At 34.1% G+C, this 18793-nt stretch overlaps 1 protein-coding gene across 2 annotated transcripts in view; it reads right to left on the bottom strand.

The window, feature by feature from the left end:
- Positions 1 to 862: 862 nt before the first annotated feature.
- SNX13 (sorting nexin 13) overlaps positions 863 to 18793 on the bottom strand; it is a 52163-nt gene continuing 34232 nt past the window's right edge. The window contains exons 16-25 of one of the 2 annotated variants that reach the window (XM_026841971.1): positions 18553 to 18622; positions 16440 to 16612; positions 14252 to 14359; positions 13272 to 13382; positions 11840 to 12001; positions 10604 to 10675; positions 7958 to 8103; positions 6148 to 6216; positions 4913 to 5025; positions 863 to 4428 (exon numbers count right to left, since the gene is read on the bottom strand). In XM_026841971.1, coding sequence (XP_026697772.1) covers positions 4181 to 4428; positions 4913 to 5025; positions 6148 to 6216; positions 7958 to 8103; positions 10604 to 10675; positions 11840 to 12001; positions 13272 to 13382; positions 14252 to 14359; positions 16440 to 16612; positions 18553 to 18622 — 1272 coding nt within the window. In that variant the 3' untranslated portion in view covers positions 863 to 4180. The remainder of the gene's footprint in view (positions 4429 to 4912; positions 5026 to 6147; positions 6217 to 7957; positions 8104 to 10603; positions 10676 to 11839; positions 12002 to 13271; positions 13383 to 14251; positions 14360 to 16439; positions 16613 to 18552; positions 18623 to 18793) is intronic. The other variant, XM_026841972.1, reaches the window with a different exon arrangement.

Raw genomic sequence — 18793 nt, 5'->3', positions numbered from 1 at the left:
ATATATAACAGAAGCAAACTCACTGTTTTCATTATATAATTTCCTTTCTTCCAAGAGATGAATCATGAAATTTGCCGTTAAATAAATCAACGCAGAATGATGCCGATTACTCAACTTTACAAAAACTTAAGCAATCCTCTCACATTCACTAGACATTAAAACCAAAATAAACCAGATAATGTGACAGACCAGAGAGTTAAATAACCACAGATGCATATTGCACTCACTTATCAAATGGTAGATAATTTTAGGAGTTTCAAAGTATATAATGGAGTTAATTTCTTCCCATGAAATTATCCTAGGAAAACAGCTTCAACAAATAAGAACTTGCAATCAGCTAGTGAAATTCCCGAGATCTGTCTATATCCTGTGGCAAAAGTGTGTAAGTTAGTGAATGTGGTAAATGCTTTACCCTAGGGTCAAAGAACTAACATCTCTGTAGCTCAGGACATCTTTTTGATGAATGTGAAACAGCTGGAAAAAATATATCAAGGGTAAAAATTGTACTCCCATGGTAGATCCAGCTGCTGCAAGAATAAACCCGGGGGGAAAAGCCAAAGAGTAAAAAAACCACAACATAAAAATACTCCTACAGCATACAATCACACTGTTTCTGCATAAGTAATTTTAAAATAATACAGGATACTCTGCAAATGTTGGTTGAAATGAATGTAGAGACTGATTTCTTAAAAAGCAAAACCAGTTTAAAATGATTACCAAAAAAAAAAAAATAAATCAAGGAATGATGGTTTTATTTAACAGCAGTATTTTTTATCTTCAGTGATTTTTTTTCCAGACGTGAGGAACATTCATATCCCTTAGTGAGAAAGTAATTTTAAAAAGAAACAGACACTCATAAAAATCCTGTTAATACTTTATTAGTGTAATTTTTTAGCTTTCTATTGGACAGAATGTAAATGCAAACTCCAAAACAAAAATTTTTGAGTCCTCTGCCATTCAGTAGAAGTGACCATGGCAGCCTGTTTCATGTTCATTCTTTGTTATGGAAGTGAGAGGAGAGGGAAGGGAGGAAAAAAGCATCAAAAGAACAGTTAGGCACACAGCTGACACTTACTGTACAATGATATGCACAAGTAATTTATAACAGCTATATTCATGAGATGTGCTCTTTAGATTTTTCCCTTGTAATATATGAGCTTTGCTCAGTTGAGCAAGGATCATTGAGAACAAGGGAATTAACAAAGGAGTAACAAATAAGGACTTTTAAAACAAGTCCTTAAATAAATGCAACAACAGAATGCAAAATTGTTCAGCTGAGAAGACATTTTCAACCTAGACTTCAAAACATTAAAAGTTCATTTATTTTACAGTTATTCAAATACACATGCACTAAATGAAAATATTGCACAAAATTAAAATTTAGATTGTGGAATTCATATATTTTTATTTTGGTACACATTCTGGTAGCACTTAAAATTTACCGTTTAGTTCTAGCAAACACCAGCAGCACAAGCCTGAGGATGAACCAAATGAAAAATTCAATTGCTCATTTTCTCTTAAAAATAATTAAGGCTAAAACAAGTGCATTTGTTGACAATGGCACAATTTTCAGCAGCCAGTCACAGCACCCAAAGGCCAGAAGATATACCCCAACACTTAAGGGCTGTACATTAACATTCAGTTTTGGAGACTTTCTAGGATGATAGGCTGCATGGGTTGACAGGGCAGATATTTTAAATTGTCAACAGCAAAACCATTTAAATAAAGATACATACAAACTCTTTTGAACAAAAAGTATTCGTTTCTGATGATTCTTGCCAGCCAACAGGCAACACTTAATTAGGAAGCCACATTCTGTAATTAAATGCAGAAGACAAAATTTAAATACATATATAACATATGCACACACGTATATAAATGTGTGTATAGGTATATATATGTAATATTAAGTAAAATGACTAACAAACATGGCATATTATGTTCAGTTCACATTCCTAGAGATATTATTTTATTATTGTACAGAAATGTACCAGATAATTAAAAAATCCAAAATTTTCACATGGTCACTATTCTCAAAATTTTTCATGGTACCTACAGATAGATAAAAGGTTCCACAGATTTGACAAAACAGTATTTCAACTTCCCACTTTCATACTGCATAACAAATTCAGTGATTTAAAAGACATAAATTGAATTTGGTAGGATCAATGGTGTATTTACTGTATCGCCAAGAACAATTGCTGAACGATCTTTCATCAGTCAGATGTCAGGTATGCTGAAGCACCCTGACATCAGAGGAAGATAGAGGCATGTAAACAATAGGAGCTGGCTATGTTGCTTATTTCATATAGAACTCAACAATTTTGTTAAATTCAACAGCACTTAATCATCACACTTCTACAGAACCTGCAGAGAGGAAGGGGGGAGGTTTCTTATGTATTTACCAACTTATCTTCTTAGGGATTATAAAAGTAAGGGATTTAATTTACAGTATTTAGTTCTGCAATAAAGAAAAAAAAAGAAAAACAAGTGCACTTGAGCCCATGCATACTGTATGAGAATGTTAACAGTACAATATGATCATCATTAAGTGGTATGATAAAATGCTATATTGCATTAATAGAGTCCATGAGAAAAAATGATCTATATAGAGGCTTCAACCAATTTAACTAGGTCATTTGAGAGCCTTCTATCTTCTCTTAGAATGCTTTCATAAAAGGTCTATGTTCCTCCCTCACATAAAAGGATCATTTGTTCCCATGAAGACACAAATTACTATAGGGATCCTTGATCAACAGCTGTATCTTACCCTGTGTTTAGCATTCAAAAAAAACCACCCAGAAAACCAGACTCTAGGATTACTTTCTATTCACCTGGATAGTGGTGCTCCAACAGTTGGGGGCTACGGAAAAAAAAAACAAAACACAAACTGAGATATGCTGTGGCCAAACAGGATTTTTCAGTTATAACTTTATTTTAATTGGACAGAAATTCTTAAATGAAACTAAACAGATGAATGTGGGGCCTTGACGTCAAATTTTTATTAAAATTTTACACTATGCAAAAAATAAAAAAAATATCTAAAAAAATATTGTAGTTTTATCTCCTTTTTATTTTCATATATACATTGAGATGCGTTCAGGAACTTCCAAGTGTTTGCATATGACTAATGAAATCCTTTACCTGTGAGGAACCAACTAATTCTAGTATTCTTCCATGAGGCTTACACACTAAAAAGGTCAGGAATCTTTCAATCAAGTAAGACAGTCTTTCACACCCAAAAAAGTTTCAAATTTTAGTGGGGAGTTGTGTGTACACTGTGTCTTAGTGCAGTTTCCTTATCTTCTTACATGATATCTATCCTCTCTGAAACATGTACCCCCTTCCTTCTACAACTATCAACTTGATGACATATGTTCAAACAGGCCAATTGATCATAAATGTGATGCCCCTTCGCCACTGAAGTTACATGAAAAATGTATGCCAGGTGCTATAAGAGCAGAATATGGCCCTTAAAGCTACAGAATAATCAGAATAAAGGGTTTATTTCTACTGCACCTCTGCCTTGACTAAAACTCCCATTAGATCTAGCGTTAGTTTATTTTTCAAAACATAAAACTTGAAGTATATGTGGCATAAAAGCCACATAACATCAATTTTTCTTTAATAAATGTACTTTTATGATGGGGCTATAACCATTTCTCCCCTCTCCTATGAACCTGCTATTCCAGAGACTTCTTTTCCTGTTATCTCAACCCCTACAGGAACATTATAAGAGCCCTACAGCCTCGACAGTCATAATGTAGAGCAATTCCACCTGATTCTCACACATTGCACTATCTCCCAGTGCCAAAACATCATTTTCTTCCATTGTATCACCACAGTTGTGCTTTACTTGAACAGTCTGGCACTTTTCATTGCTGGCAAAACATCAACTCAGGAATGGAAGGAATCAGCATTCTTATATATTGGGCCAGTATTCTTCTCAATGTTGCATGAAGACGCACCAAATCATTTAAGACACACAAACCCTTCTGGTAGTGGTTGAATTACAAGTGAAGATGAGAAGATCCACAGGTCTTACAGATGCATTAATAATCTAATATGTGACACTAGAAGACTGGTGCAGAAATAACAGCATGTGAGTTTGAAGCCCCAGAGAATCTGCCCAAGTAATTAGTCTTGGACAAACATACACCAGCTTAATATGTTTGAAGTGTCACCTTTTCTGCAAGGAAGGCGCTTGAGTAGAATGTAGTCTCTGCTTATACCTCTGCATCTGCTTTGACCGTGAGTGCAGTTTGTTGAAGAGCTCATGGAACTTATTTTGTGGAAATAAGGTTTCTAGGAATCTCTCCAGAAACACATACACCATTCTCTTATTCAGTTGAGTGTGCTGGAACATTTCGAAGACCCGAAGAATGCCTTTCCGTGTTGTCTCAGCACCTATGATGTGCTTCAGTTCATCTACAAAAATGAAAGTTACACAGAAGTTTAATTCTGCGTGTGTTCACAATAAACTTAAACTGAATATTAAGTCTTTCAAATTACATAGCTTGGAATTTGAAGTAACAGTGCCTTTATTATACATAACATGATTCAACTAAAAGTTCTCTTACAGCACAAAGGATTTCTGAAAATTACTTCACTTTTACACTATGTATGTGGATCCATGTTATTTTACATGAAATCATGCTGTACTAAAATGCAGATAAACTTAAATTCTCTAGTGAAACTAAATATAATGTTGATTCTAAGAGAATTATAGTTGCAAAGTCACAATACAAGTGAAAGTGTTCAGCATTTTAATATTAAAAACCTTTTTTATGTAAATACAGTTCATATGTCAACATTTCATTTCAATACCTCAACAACCAATAAGAATACAGACATTAATTCCAGTAACGATATATAGTAAGAAATACTAGGCTTGAATCCCAGACTCACTTACCTGGCATTACCTCCAGTAATTTGGTCTTCCCTGCCACTCTTGTTCTCATTCTAATAGCTTTATCCCTCTGTGGAACAGCCTCTGCCAAAATGCCGTTAGGCCATAAAGCATCTCTGTAACAAAAGCAAGTCTGTCAAAATACATTAAAATTTTATCAAGTGAAAGGCTCTTTTTAATCCCTCAAAGCTTTCTCATAAAGTAAATACAAGAAAGTAATTTGCACACAGTGTAACACACACTTCAAATGTAAGGGAAAAGGCAAAAAAGAAATCAAAAGCAAGAAGTACAACACATTCAAGCTATTAGTAGCTACCCTACACTTTTTTAGTACAAGAATCAAATTAAAGAAAATATTACACACCAAAAACATTCAAATACCACATAGCTGTTACATAAAATATACCTAGATTTTATTTTTACTAGGCTCTATTGCCACTGACAGACTCTAGGCTTAAGGTCTACCAATTGCTTCATTAGATCTCTGACAGTAGTTAACCTATCAATAAACTAAAGCTGAGATGAAGTAGTTAGTGTAGTATAAAGCCCAATGCAAGAGACTGCCTAAAAAGGTATTTTGCCTCAGTGAATAATATATTTGTTTTCTGAGTAAGAAGAACACATTCTTACTTGGATTTATTAAAGAATAACAGACTATCTGTGCAGTATGACCCTTGGCTAATAGGTTATCCTACAGTATCTCTTCCACACCATCCAAAAAACCCCCCAAATCAAACCAAAAGGCAAGTGGGGTAACTCTTGCTCAACAGCACTGCAGAAGCCATTAAGACTTTTAGGAAATGAAATGACAGAGCCTTTGATACTTTCAAACTAAGACTTCAGTTCTGTTAGATCTGTCCACATGCAAAATATATTAGCTTAGAGCTAGGGTCTTCTTGAGTAATAATTGTTTGCCTTTTAAGGCAAGGCATATATGTCTTCATCAAGGTAAACAAGACATTTCATCCAGTAATAGGATAAAATTCATAAGTATACTCATACTCTAGCTCTTCTAGGCTGGTTAACAAAGAACTTTTTAAGGAAGAGGAGAAAATTCAGAAGTTTTTCTTCATGTGACAATTACTTTTCCCCTCAACATACCTAAAAAGCAGTGTGTGTTCCAACTGGAATTCTGTACAGTAATACTTACCTCATATAAAAAGAATAGGAAGTATACACAGATATTAGATATCAATTGGCAAGCACTTCATATTTAACATCTATGATAAAACACATACCTGAAGCGTTTCACTGCATCTGCTACTTGCTCAGGAGATGTCATCCAATCAACATGATCAACTATTTTTCTAAAATCAAAGCAACATTGAATTTTAAAACAGAGAACAAGTAAGTATAGCATTTTTAAAGAGCACTCATAATTTCAGCTTTCTCCAACTGCATCAGTGGCTTCTACAAAACTGCACACTGGGAAGGCAAGCACTGATTCTCAAGATAAAAATCTAAGCTCATTGATAACTCTTAAAGCTAAGGCTTTTTAGAGTAAATGTATGATGACTAAGCAGGCTGGAAAATTGATGTTGCATCTCCCATCAGCATTAGATAAGTGTTCTACTTAGTAGAACACTCATCTTCATGGAGCACTCTTCAAGTTCTGCTTCTGTAAGCAAAGAACATACTTAAAATCTCAAATTACCATACTTAAGTATGCAGTTGTTCATAATCTTTAACAGAAGATACAGACTGATCATAAATTTTGACCTTCATTCATCAACACATACACATAGGTCAATATTCAAATTTAGTATGTTTACAATAATTATATATGCACCAGTGTATCACCATAACCCCAAGATTATTTCCCTAAACATAATTTGTACTTAGTTTTCTAAGAAACAGGAAAACAATTTGGCTGCAGAATGCCATTAAGCCCCAAGAATCTGCTAGGAGAGGTACGACTGCTGAACCAGAGGCTGTGAGTATCTGGAATAGTTTCAAATGCAGAAGCAAAGTAGTTCTGTGCACATCTCTGCAGTAAGAAAACAGCAGCCTGGGCACAAACTCAGATAGTTATATTATAATCTGAAAAGAGCAAAAGGTAGTCAGAGTTGTTCAGAAGGGCAGCATGTTTTTGGAAGCACAGGTCTCAAAAATAGTTGTCAGGTGACCACAAGGAATTATCTGAAAAATGCCCAGTGCTATTATTATTATTATTGTATGACTGCATCACTACTGGTACCACAAAACTGTCTATACATTTAATAGTGATGATGAAAACATCAAAAATATACTTGTGAAGGGAAAAAGTAATGACAGAGTGAGGAATGACTTGAAAAAGTATTAGGACACTACTTCTCACCTGTCAGAAATTAAGTTTTCAATTCATAGCACTAGACCAAAGTGACAATTCAGTGCCAATCCTGTTTCTAGAAATGTTTTTGTTCTGTATTTTTATTTACATTTCAGAAACAAGCTATTAGAAGGGAAAGCCTGGAAACAGTAGATTTGTAAGCTGAGGGCAAGAACATTACTTAGCACTATTAATTTGCTTTGTATTTGCATGAAAAAGGGTATATGTGAATTACAGAGAACATTGAGGGCAGAACAAACCCCAGAACAGTCCTTTCCCTCTTACTCGTCTCCATCTTTTAAAGTGCGAGAGCTAAAACTTAACATAGCAACTCAGTACAGTTCACATAACTGGATAGTGTCAGGGTATCATTTATGGCAAAGAGATAGAAATAGTGCAGAAAGTAACAAATACTATTAACAAAAAGTTAATACAGTGTTAAACACAGGACAAAAAGCATAGACACCATCAGTATTAAGTTACATTCACAGAAATGAGAACTCTTGTTGATATTTGAAAGCTCTTTTGGAAGTTCTCTGGCATATAAGAGTTACTGGAATTTGTCTTTCAGTAATGTTTTGTGTTTATCTCCATTTTACAGCACATTTGTACTTGGTTTATCAAACCTCTTCAAAGGAGAATGCATGCAGATCTAAACCACAATGATTTAGTAATACAAAAAATGATTTACAGTCTACACAGTCTCACTCACGTGATCGCTCTATATAAGAAAGCAGTACCTATTTATTGCGTCACCATATGTTGCTCTAATAAGCTGCTGAAGCAAATTTTTTATATTTCTTCTTAACCACTGATTTCTTTCCTTTAAATCAAAGACTTCATCCATAAGGAGGAGCATTACTCTCAGCGGAATATTGTCATCCACCTGACCAAGTGAGAAGTATAATCAGTAAATTTTTATTTCAGTTCAAGAAAACTACAGTTTTAATAGCTACTTCACAGGTTAAATGCTTCAGTATAAGCAGAACAACGACAGAAATGTGTTGCTCTGTACTTTACTGTAATACAAAATCTTCTCTAAATCTTCTATAACATCATTAACAGTGAAGACAGACTGAAAATTAAGATAAACTGGGCTTTAATCCATCGAATTTTTAAAAGAAGAAAAAAGAAACAGTTACTTCAAAGTTGAACAAAACTAATACAAGTAAGTATGTCCTAAAGAGAGAGTTTGTCCCTGACATCTTCCTTTGGTAGCTGTGCTTCCAAGTGCCTAACATGAAAACTCTGGAAGGAGCTTTTCTTTGGCATCTTCTTGTTAAGATGCATAGCACCAAATTCAGAACCTTCTAAGAACAGTTCACTGCAATGAACTGCCTTTTATTTAGATACCATTCTAACATGCATGGCTATTAAGTGCTTTTATGATTGTAGATTAAGAAAAGCATCATAAATTTATTATTTAATAGATGTTACACAGATTGACTTACAAAAAACATCTTTTATGGAAATCCTAAAATAGAGGATTCAATAGCTATGTAAAGTTTTTAAAGATGGATGGCGTACACTTGCAGTAACTGTCAATATTTTTTCAAAAATAAAAATTGAGGGACAGTTTACTAAATTCTGTAGTATGAAAGTATTATATTGTAATGTTAGTTGTTATTAATGTTCTTCTTAGAGAAACAACAGCAGCTTGTCATGGCCTGCTTATATGCGAAAATACAAGCCTACATATTGTTAAGTTATTGCATAAAAAGACAGCATTTAGAGTTACAGTTGTATTGCATGAGACCACAAATATTTACCTCAAATAAAACAAATTAATTTGATTTTTTGACTGATTCATTATTTAAACTTCGTATTACTAACTAAAACTTTATAGAATAAGAAACTAAAATTAAAACTTTAAATAAATTTTGCTGAGGATATAGTAAAGACAGAATTGACTTTCTCTTCTGGTCTGTGGTTTTTTTTGTTTGTTTGTTTTGTTTTTTTTTAATTAGGATTTTTACATTCTAAGCACAACGTTAAGAATTTTGGTTTGTATTTGATATGTGATGCAGCTCTACCTAAAAGAATAGTAGTTTGCACTATATTGTTAATCCTACACTGGAAGAAGTAGCAAGATCTCACAGCTGTGTGGACATTTTTTTGGTGGACTACACAAGTACATCTTCACATACAACTGGAACACAGACAGTGGATTCATAATACAGCTGGAGATTCTATAGATCCATGCCTCACTTTTACAGTACTGCTTCTCCGTATAAAATTCTGTTCAAAATGCTGTATTTTTTGTCTGACTGGGTGACTATAAGTTGTGAACAATGTATTTTAAAGGAGCAGTTGACAGGTTTAAAAACATCTGAAATTTGTCTTTCAGAAACACCTGGTATGTTAACTTAGAAGCGATCAAGAATTGTAGCTTCTATTCATTTTACAGAAGATCAATGAAATTATTTGCAGAGAAGCTGCTCATATACTTAAATTATGTGATTTTGGTTTGTCTGGGCAAAACAGAAGCCTCAGGAATCTCAGATACACATTTGTACTTGGAAACTTACAGATATAGTCTGATATAGCAAAAAATAATGGTGTAAAAGAAAACCCAGAACAACTCAAGGCTATGTTATTTGAGCAAAAATACATCTACCAAGCCATCATAGCAGTTATGCACAGGAAGACAAACTGGAATGCTTTGATGTGACCCAAATTCATGAAACATGAAGGGCAGAACAGGTGCAGATTTATGGCCATAGCAAATTGCATATAATCACTGGTAATCTTATGGCCTTTCTGTCCTACTTAGAGATAAAAGGTTTTTTCCAATTGTTTTCACATATATGATCAATGTTTCTATCAAAACAATAGCAAAATGCCATAGGTTAAGATAACATCAGCAGTTTAAACTTCACGTTCAAGTTTCTAATATTACTACTTTATATATTTTCAGTATCCACATACTAAAAGTTTATTATTTAGGAAAACATTCTGAAGGTTTTCTTCCATAAAAACATAGCAAGCACTACTTCTGATCCATTAAACAAATGCCCCTTAAAAGGTCACATTAGAAATCAGAATCCATGAAATGTCAACCTAGTGGGCTGGTCCCATACTATCTTCAAACAGACAGAAATTGGAGGGAGGAGGGAAAAAACCCAACAAACCAACCCTCACCCACAAAACACAGAAGCAGTACCACATATACTCAAGTTATTCCACTGTTGTGCAAACTGTTTTAGTACTAACAAAGATTAAATTTTAGAAGGAAGCATATGGGTTTTTTTTTTCAAAAAAGTTAAGAATGTTTTGTAAGTGCCTGGTATAAAATCAGAAAACAATAAATATATAGTTTAGCATAAACTAACTAATTAATTTGGTTTTATAGGAGTCCACTTTGAAAGGACAAACGTCAGACTCACATTGTCATCAATTGGTGCTGCAACACGGCAATGGTCAGGATCTGAATAGGTTTTCTGGATCATAGGAGGCACCTACAATGAAAAAAGGTAATGTTTATTAAGTAAAAAATAGTTTATAATACCAATAAATCATATCAATTTTCATTATCAACTTGGTTATAAAAATGAAAAACATAAACATTTGGTCAAGTCAGTTCCATGCTACTGCAGATAAACACACAGTAGTCCTTTCACCTTTCAATAAATCAAGCCTGTAGGTATCCTTCTACAGTTATCAAAGTTATCAGCACCTTTAAGATAATCCACATATATTTGATCAAGTGCCTAATGCTTCAACTGAAAAAACACCTCTTGATCTCAAGTCCTGCCTATTCACGGACTTCCCTGAGAATATAAACTGCACATACATTGTTAGTCACACACCAGGGAAATCACCAGCAATGAGAAAGTTCAGAGCCAATCACTTTATCTAACAAGTAATGAAAAAACCCCAAACAAACCCCTTCTGCCCCCAGATTTATTATTCCCTTTCATGGTTTAAGTGTTAACTCATCTTGATTGCTGCTCTATATCTGCCACATATAACTGTCTTGGTAACACAAAACAGAACAAACCTTGATCACAGACCTTACAGCTACACACAGAAAGAGGAGGGCAAGGGAAAGGAAGATAAAATGGACATATCCGGAAGATTACTACTTTCATAGGACTGCTAGATAGCTTGTCCTGCTTCTATTCCTCACCTCCAAAGTATTACATTTTAAGAATAGAAGAGATGAGGAAAGACGGCAGTAAAGACAGAAAGAAAATTTGATTAAAAACAGAATTCAGCAAGGAATAAGCAGAAGAGATTTCCTTATTCTAAGTTTCATAATATATGGAGTTTTTTTCCCTAGTGAAAGCAGCAGATGCAGCTAACTATGAGAATGAGTGGTAAAAAAAATAAGGAAGTCAGTGACTCATTCTTCTCAAGTGGCTACACTGAATTAAGTGAAGAAAGATTGCTGTAGCAGTCTGTAGATGTCATCTTAATGTGTTACTTAATAGCAAAGGTAACTCCATGTTTCTGGTATAATGACTGCTGAACAGTTTTAAAAGGGTATAAGTATAAACCAGATTGCTTTCCTGTCTAATGACTTAACTCTTCATTATAGTATACAACATAAGTTTAAGTGAGTTGATAGCTAATCTCCTATTAATTCAGTAGTATGCATTAACTGCCAAGTATTTTCTTACCTTGAAAAATGATTGCTTTATGTCTTGTCCCAATCTCTCTGACATTTTACCCATGTTGTCTGACATTTTAGTCATTCCCTCTGCCAGGCTGTCAGGGAGACACTTGACTGCATTTGATATATTTCTCATAGAGTTACGCAGTGGGTTTACAAATGTGTCCATCTGAAGGGGAAGATGTTTAACCAGAAATGTATAATCTATGAGGACACCAGTATGTTAATACACTATGAGAGGTATCACACTGTTCCAGAGGACAATAATATAAAGAAAAACTCAAATTGTTTAACTTCATCACAGAATGCAGCATAAAGTTTTAGCTTCACTTTCATTTATATTTCTCATTCCTTATAGCCCTACTGTAACTATTTACACCTTTCAGCAGATCTTTTTTCTGAGTCATTTCCATTTCCCAGCCCTCAAATTTGCTTAGCCTGAATTTATTTTCCTTTTCCTCTCCATTCAATGCCATTTCTCCCTTACAAGCTTCCTAATTCCAGATGTTTCACTTCTGCCTTCAACTCTTCATCTTTGAAATATGCCTCTTAAACAGCACTGGAGTAATATGCTTTAATATCAAGGCAAGTATAATTAAAAACATAAAATAGTTCCATAGGAATTGTAACAATTTTTCTTTCAGCATGTACTCTAAATTCCGTCCAAACAGCAGCACAAATACTAGTGTCATGCCCATGAAGCACCTCATAAGCTGGAAATTAAATCTTACACCTTGAAAAAAATACTTAACTGTTTCACTGCTAAATATTTAAGGAAAGTAGGCAGAGCAACAACTTGAAGTAACAATACAGTTAAAGATGCTTTTTATATCAAAATCACTAGAAGTTTAGAATTAGCTATATTTGCAAAGCAGATGCCCACACAAACTGGTCAACTGAACAATCACTTGTCTGAGGAGAGTTTTGGTGGCTTAAAAAGAATTCACAACTCAGAGCTCTGAATTTGACCAATGACTGGTTACAACAGCTAAATACATAACAGCTGCTTGTGAAGGAAAATGCATTTCATCTTTTGGGCTGAAGAGTGGAGAGCATGGTAACAGTAGCAAATACAGAGTAAAGAACTAAAAAACAGAAATTAGCAGGAATAAGACTATGAAAAAAGTCACAGATGTCTGACAAAGTAACTTTCAATGAACACACTTTTCAAGTAGTCTTGGTGCAATACACTGTGTCTGATTTCAAAATTTGATTTGTCATACAAATAAATGTACCCGTTATAAAAATGGTAAATTTTTCGTTCTATATGTCCCCGCATATTTTGCCACTCAAAGTATTAAAAGTATTAAAGCAACTCACTTGCAAGTTGTTTTGAAAGTGCTATATAGCTGCTCAATATCAGTTCAACATCTCTGTTTAACGAAATCATTTCACTAATGAACACTCTGAAGTTTCACGACAGTGCAAAATATTCTTACCTTCCGTGCAAAATCCCCCTTCCCTTTGCTGTATGCTTTATTCTCCAGGAAGTCGTACACATAACGGGCTAAAGCTGGAGAAGCCTTCATCATTTCAGGATTTAACAAGAGCTGAATAAAATAATTTTTAAAATATGCTTTTTAATAGATAATGAAAAAGCCACATCATTCAGCTGAGTAGAAGTTTACTATACACAAAGACACTACATCTTGCATTTTCTCATTCATTCTCTAAATTTTATTCTAATATTACACTACTCTCAAGATTGAATCAATATACTTCTTGTTAATTCCCATAATTTTGACTAGTATGTTAATTATAGCATCTCACATGAAAATACACAACTTTATGACCACTTAAATGGCTTCTAAAACTCCAAGAAAAAACAAAAAACCTGTGACTGAAAAAAATACCACTACTAAAAATGGGGCATATATCTCACAAAGGAAAAATATTAGTGCTCTAAAATAGAACAATCATATTTCACTGTGTTTTATTAATCTTGATTATTTATTGTTAACATGTCCGTAATGATTTGGTCTAAATGACCCGAAAATCCCTTGAAGTAGGACAACTAAATTCCTTTACTTAGGCTGAGAGTGGCCATATCTGAGTGGAGCAGCTGTGTGGTTGTGCTACACCACTGGAGCAGGTGTCACACTAATCCTTATGCAACAGCACAAGAGAAAGTAACCACAAACGTGAGTGTGACAGAAGAAAATTAAGTAGCATAGAGCTCAAAACCAGCACATCTGAAACCTCACCAGATCAGAGGAGCTGGGACAGAACCAGCTGAGAATAAACCAAAACAGCAAAGAAAAGGCAAACTTATTAGATAATAGAAAGTTCTTAGGGTATACTGTTTAGGACTATATACCACCTAGAACAACTTTTTTTTGCTGCTAGCATGCTAACAAATTTCTGCCTCAGAAAAATGAACTGCAACCTAGAACACAATCAGAAATACCTAACAGCTTACCTGCAAATATGCGTTTAAATCTTTTTTCCTCTTTTCCAAAAATTCTCTGTCCATATTGTTAAATGTCTTTTTGCCAGGAAGTTTCAGTATATTTGCAAGGTTTTCAAACTAGAAAGAAGAAAATTTTTTTGTGTGTTTTTAAAAGTGTTTCAAATCACCATATAAGCTCAGAAATAATAGGGGTCATTATATTCACCTATTCTCATCTACCATGTAACACCTGACAAATAATTTCTGCATCAAGCTCAGAACTCAAATCCCTTGGAGAAACTGAAATGAAAGGTAGGTTGTCAAGAACAAATGCACAAAAATTCGCATGAGACTGCCAAGAGCAAAATTTAATTTCTGAACACGTAAGCAATACTCACTTCTGAATACAGACTAGTAGAGTGTGCAAATTATTCCTGTCATTGCACAGCTCAAAAAGGTTTAAGCTCAAGATTTATAATTATTATTTGTGCAAACGTTAGTAGGGTTATGAGACTACAGCAAGAGAACTTGCAAATTTTTCTGAAACATCTTCCCTTTTCCTCACCTGATCAAACCTACTGCAGAAGTGATACTTGTATCTAAACAGAAACAATGTAATGAAAAAACAGTATTTTAAATACAGATAACTACTGCAAGTAGTATTTATTAAATTACTAAGGAAACTGGTGTGAATCTATTCAGTACTTTAAGGAAAAAAGTGCATACAGATATTATGCACAGCTAAACTGAATTCCATTTTGGATCAAGTACCTATTTTCTCTGAAAAAGATAAACAATAATCTTTGCCCTTCCTATTAATTTTAAATAAGATTCTAATTTTTACTGTTAACATGTTTTGTCAACAAAAAGGTCTCGGACAAGCACACAAGAAGGGTGCTCAGTGTATCAGTGACATTCCTATGCCCATAAACTCTGTAGGAATGTCTATGTTATCATCAAAGCAAAACTGTTGAGAGTTTCTGAGATGTTACAATGAAGCACAGCAATTGCTTTATTTTTTGCAGTCTTAATGTTGGAGGACAACATTTCCGTCTTCTGCAAATTCAAGAATTCAGATTTAGCAACAAGAAATTTCTGAGCTTTCATATTTTGAAAATTTCTGCTTCTGCTGTTTTTTTTCTAGTCATTTACTGGTAGGTCAGTTTTAAATGACTGCCCCATATCAGCAGAATATTAACTCATGATAAGGTCAGGGAACCTATACCTGTTTCAACAGGTCAGGGATTCTTCAAAACAGTGAATTAATTAAAAAAATATCAATTTGAAGAGGAGTTCAAAACCTGATATTTCAAATTTAATGACAGCTCATTAAGATAATCAGAAATTCACAGGAAAGTAAAAGTTTGCTTATAATTAACACAAATATTCAACTTTGCTTTTTTAATAGAGCCTTTACCACTTTTATTACTGCTGTGACTTTATGATGCTAACCTACTTGCACAGAATTTATTCTCTAGGCCTCTCTATTAATAACAGGGTAAAGGGATGTAATCCAACACTGCTGACTAGTTCAAAGGTTACACAGTCAAATCAGACTTCTCCAAAGGCTTGGGTTTAAAAGTGTTTCACCCTCCTCTTTGAAAAGCACTGAGTTTTCGACACTTTTTCATGTCAGCAGGTTCTACTCTGTACCAGCTGGTGAATTACAAGTCTCTATTTTTCTTCTTTCATTTTAGGAGGTTTACGAGTCTGAGAACACAAGAACAGCAATAAAAGGCAGATTGTCTAGCAATACACTGAACTGCCAACAGCTGTCCCTTCTGAGACCCCACCAACCCTTAACATTTCATTTAAAACCTAAATACTCATTTCCCAAGCTCAGTTTTTATTTCTTAATCTCTGTGACAAATATAACAAATGAAATATGCCACTGTTTGAGACCAATAGCACTTCCATACAAACATTTTAAAGTAAAATTAAGCAAAGGGGAGGGTAGGGGGGAAAAGCTTTCTAAAGTTTCATTTCCTTTTGTTAGAGCAATTATATAGCCATCAGATACTAAACTATATAAATGTGCACCTGTAAACTGCTCAGTACAAATAATGCATAAATGGTTAAAAAAGTACACTTTAATGGGAAATAGTGTTGTAACTGTACATCTTAAGACACTTTGAGAAAGCCACTGCTCATGCTGTATCATCACAGAGAAAAAGCACCTTTCAAAGAAACCTTAGAATATTTTTGTGAGATTAATTACCTGCTCAGTGATCCTCATGTGAAAGTCATGGAAGTCACTGTAGCGTCTATATGTCTTCCATGTCTCTTCACTGTTTGGACTTCGCCGATGGACTGTGATAGCATACAGGGCGTACGTCTTGCCATGGTCATTACACACTCCTGCCACAGCATATGGGTCATAGTCAGCATAGACTAGTAGTTTAAAAACAAAAATAAAAAAGGAACAAACAGAAAGAAGGAAGACGAAAGGACACAAACGTGAAGTGAAGAAATGTCTGGAATGACAGACCTGAGAGACAAAAATGGACATGCAAACAGAAGAGTAAGCCATCGCTTTATCTAAAACACTGTATAGCTGATACCCTCCAGAAACTTATTACATAAACTTAAATATAGTGATTAAGCAGACTTAGAGTTAGACAAGTTTCACCAACATTCAAAAAAAAAAAAATAATAAGAAGGGCTTCAACTTAAGTGAGTAAATATCGTTAAAAAAAAAAAATAACCTAAAGAACTCAGGATATGAGTGAAAGACAACTGTGAAACCAGAAGAAATTCCAGTTTGCAAAGTACTCTAACCATATTGCAAAGTTTGTCCATCTAGAAATCTGTAAATACAAAAGACAGTGCTAGCAAGCTGTAAGTGTTGTTTTGTTGACATCAGCAGTTTGTCAGTAACTATAAGATAAAAAATATCATCCATGCTATTTAAGTCAAGAGAAACTATACACATGTGTATGTATTCCGTATGTGCGTATACACATATATAATATAGTCTGTGTGTTTCATGAAGTCAATTTATAAATGGAAGGAATACATATGGAAGATAACATAATTACCTTAAATAGAAAAAAAACCCACTTTTGTTCTCCACTGAATATTTAAGTTATGTCATTATTTTCCAAATTATTTTTCAACACAATACAAGGTGAATTCTCAAAGATTATGAAGGGATCTTGTATACACCCCACAAGCACAGTAAGGGATAGTAATCGGCAGAAGAAAGGAGCCTGTACACAGATACAAGATGCACCTACTGCCTGTAACATCCAGAAAGAAGCAACTTGTATTTCTTGTTCAAACATGAGGTGAAGAGGAAAAAGACATTCAGTTTAATCTTAGAGTATGAACCTGTATATAACTCCTGGTTCAACTGGAGATTATGGATTCACAGAGTCAAGCTGACAGTTATCAATACACACTAATAAAGACTATAAATTTAACATAATTTGTGGTTCTTACCTTTTTACTTAGATCAAAACAATAAAAATTCTAAGTTCAATTCAGAAAAAAAGTATCACATGCCATTTTAACAAAAAAGAAAAATTGTGATTCTTAACTTTTAAATTTTTCCCCTTCTCTGAGAACTGACTACATGAGACTTGGATTGCACCATGCTCTCCTACTGGATTGGAGTAACAGTTTAATTAAAAAGTAGCTGAATTCTTGCTCACAGCTCATGTGTCTGCTATATAAACGCATAGATTTAGAAGTCTATTGCATAGTAAAATCTACCCAAAAAAAGTATCTGAAGATCAATTCGCAATTTAATCACCCAATGCAATCTCATCTAACTAGAATATTTGCAAATAAAATTTGAGGAGTTTTGTTACTTTTACACCCCCCAAAAATTTAAGTTATCACGAGGCAAATTTTTTTAAAAGATAACCAAAAAAGCCACCATTGTGAAGACTGAAGTCACTACCTTAAATTAAGCAAAGTCAGTAAGGAAGCACAAAATATAGGAGAAAACACTGTAGTAACAGAAGTAAACAGTCAAGAATTAGAATTGTGTGATTAAAAAAAGGAGATGGCTTTCAGAATTTGTTCTTTAAATAATTATTAAAATAAATGCTACTCAACATTAAGTTTAATGAATGATTTTCCAGAGAGAGAAAAAGTAATAACAACATAAACAACAAAAATTAAATCGTATTTTAAGTACAGATATACAGCCTATGACCTACAGCACCAATTCTGTAGGGATTTCCATTACAAGGAATTAATGGGAAATATGAATTAAAATGTATTATGAGGTTAAAAAGTACTAGGATTTCAAAGGCCTGTAATATTAAAAATTCAAAATAAATGGTGAAAAACAAGTAAGCAGCCATCATAACAGATTCACTTACCAGTATCCGAGATGTATGCATGGAGTTGAACCGTCTCATCAGAAGGGACATTTGAAAGGTCATCTAAGGACTGCAGGGAAGGGGAGAGAGGGGAAAAGGAAGAAATGGGGAAGAGAGACTAAGACCACAGATACATCTGAGAGATTCTTTTTGATTTATCCACTTCATTTTCAAACTTTCAGTTCACTACAGTAGCAGAACAGCCTAATGCACTGTAACAAAATAAGTGTTTGTATTAACT

Source organism: Athene cunicularia, assembly GCF_003259725.1.
Source record: "Athene cunicularia isolate RWA chromosome 2 unlocalized genomic scaffold, athCun1 chr2_part1, whole genome shotgun sequence".
Taxonomy (NCBI): Eukaryota; Metazoa; Chordata; class Aves; order Strigiformes; family Strigidae; genus Athene; species Athene cunicularia.
Note: the sequence above shows the minus strand (reverse complement) of the source record. Positions and strands in the feature narration are given on the sequence as shown.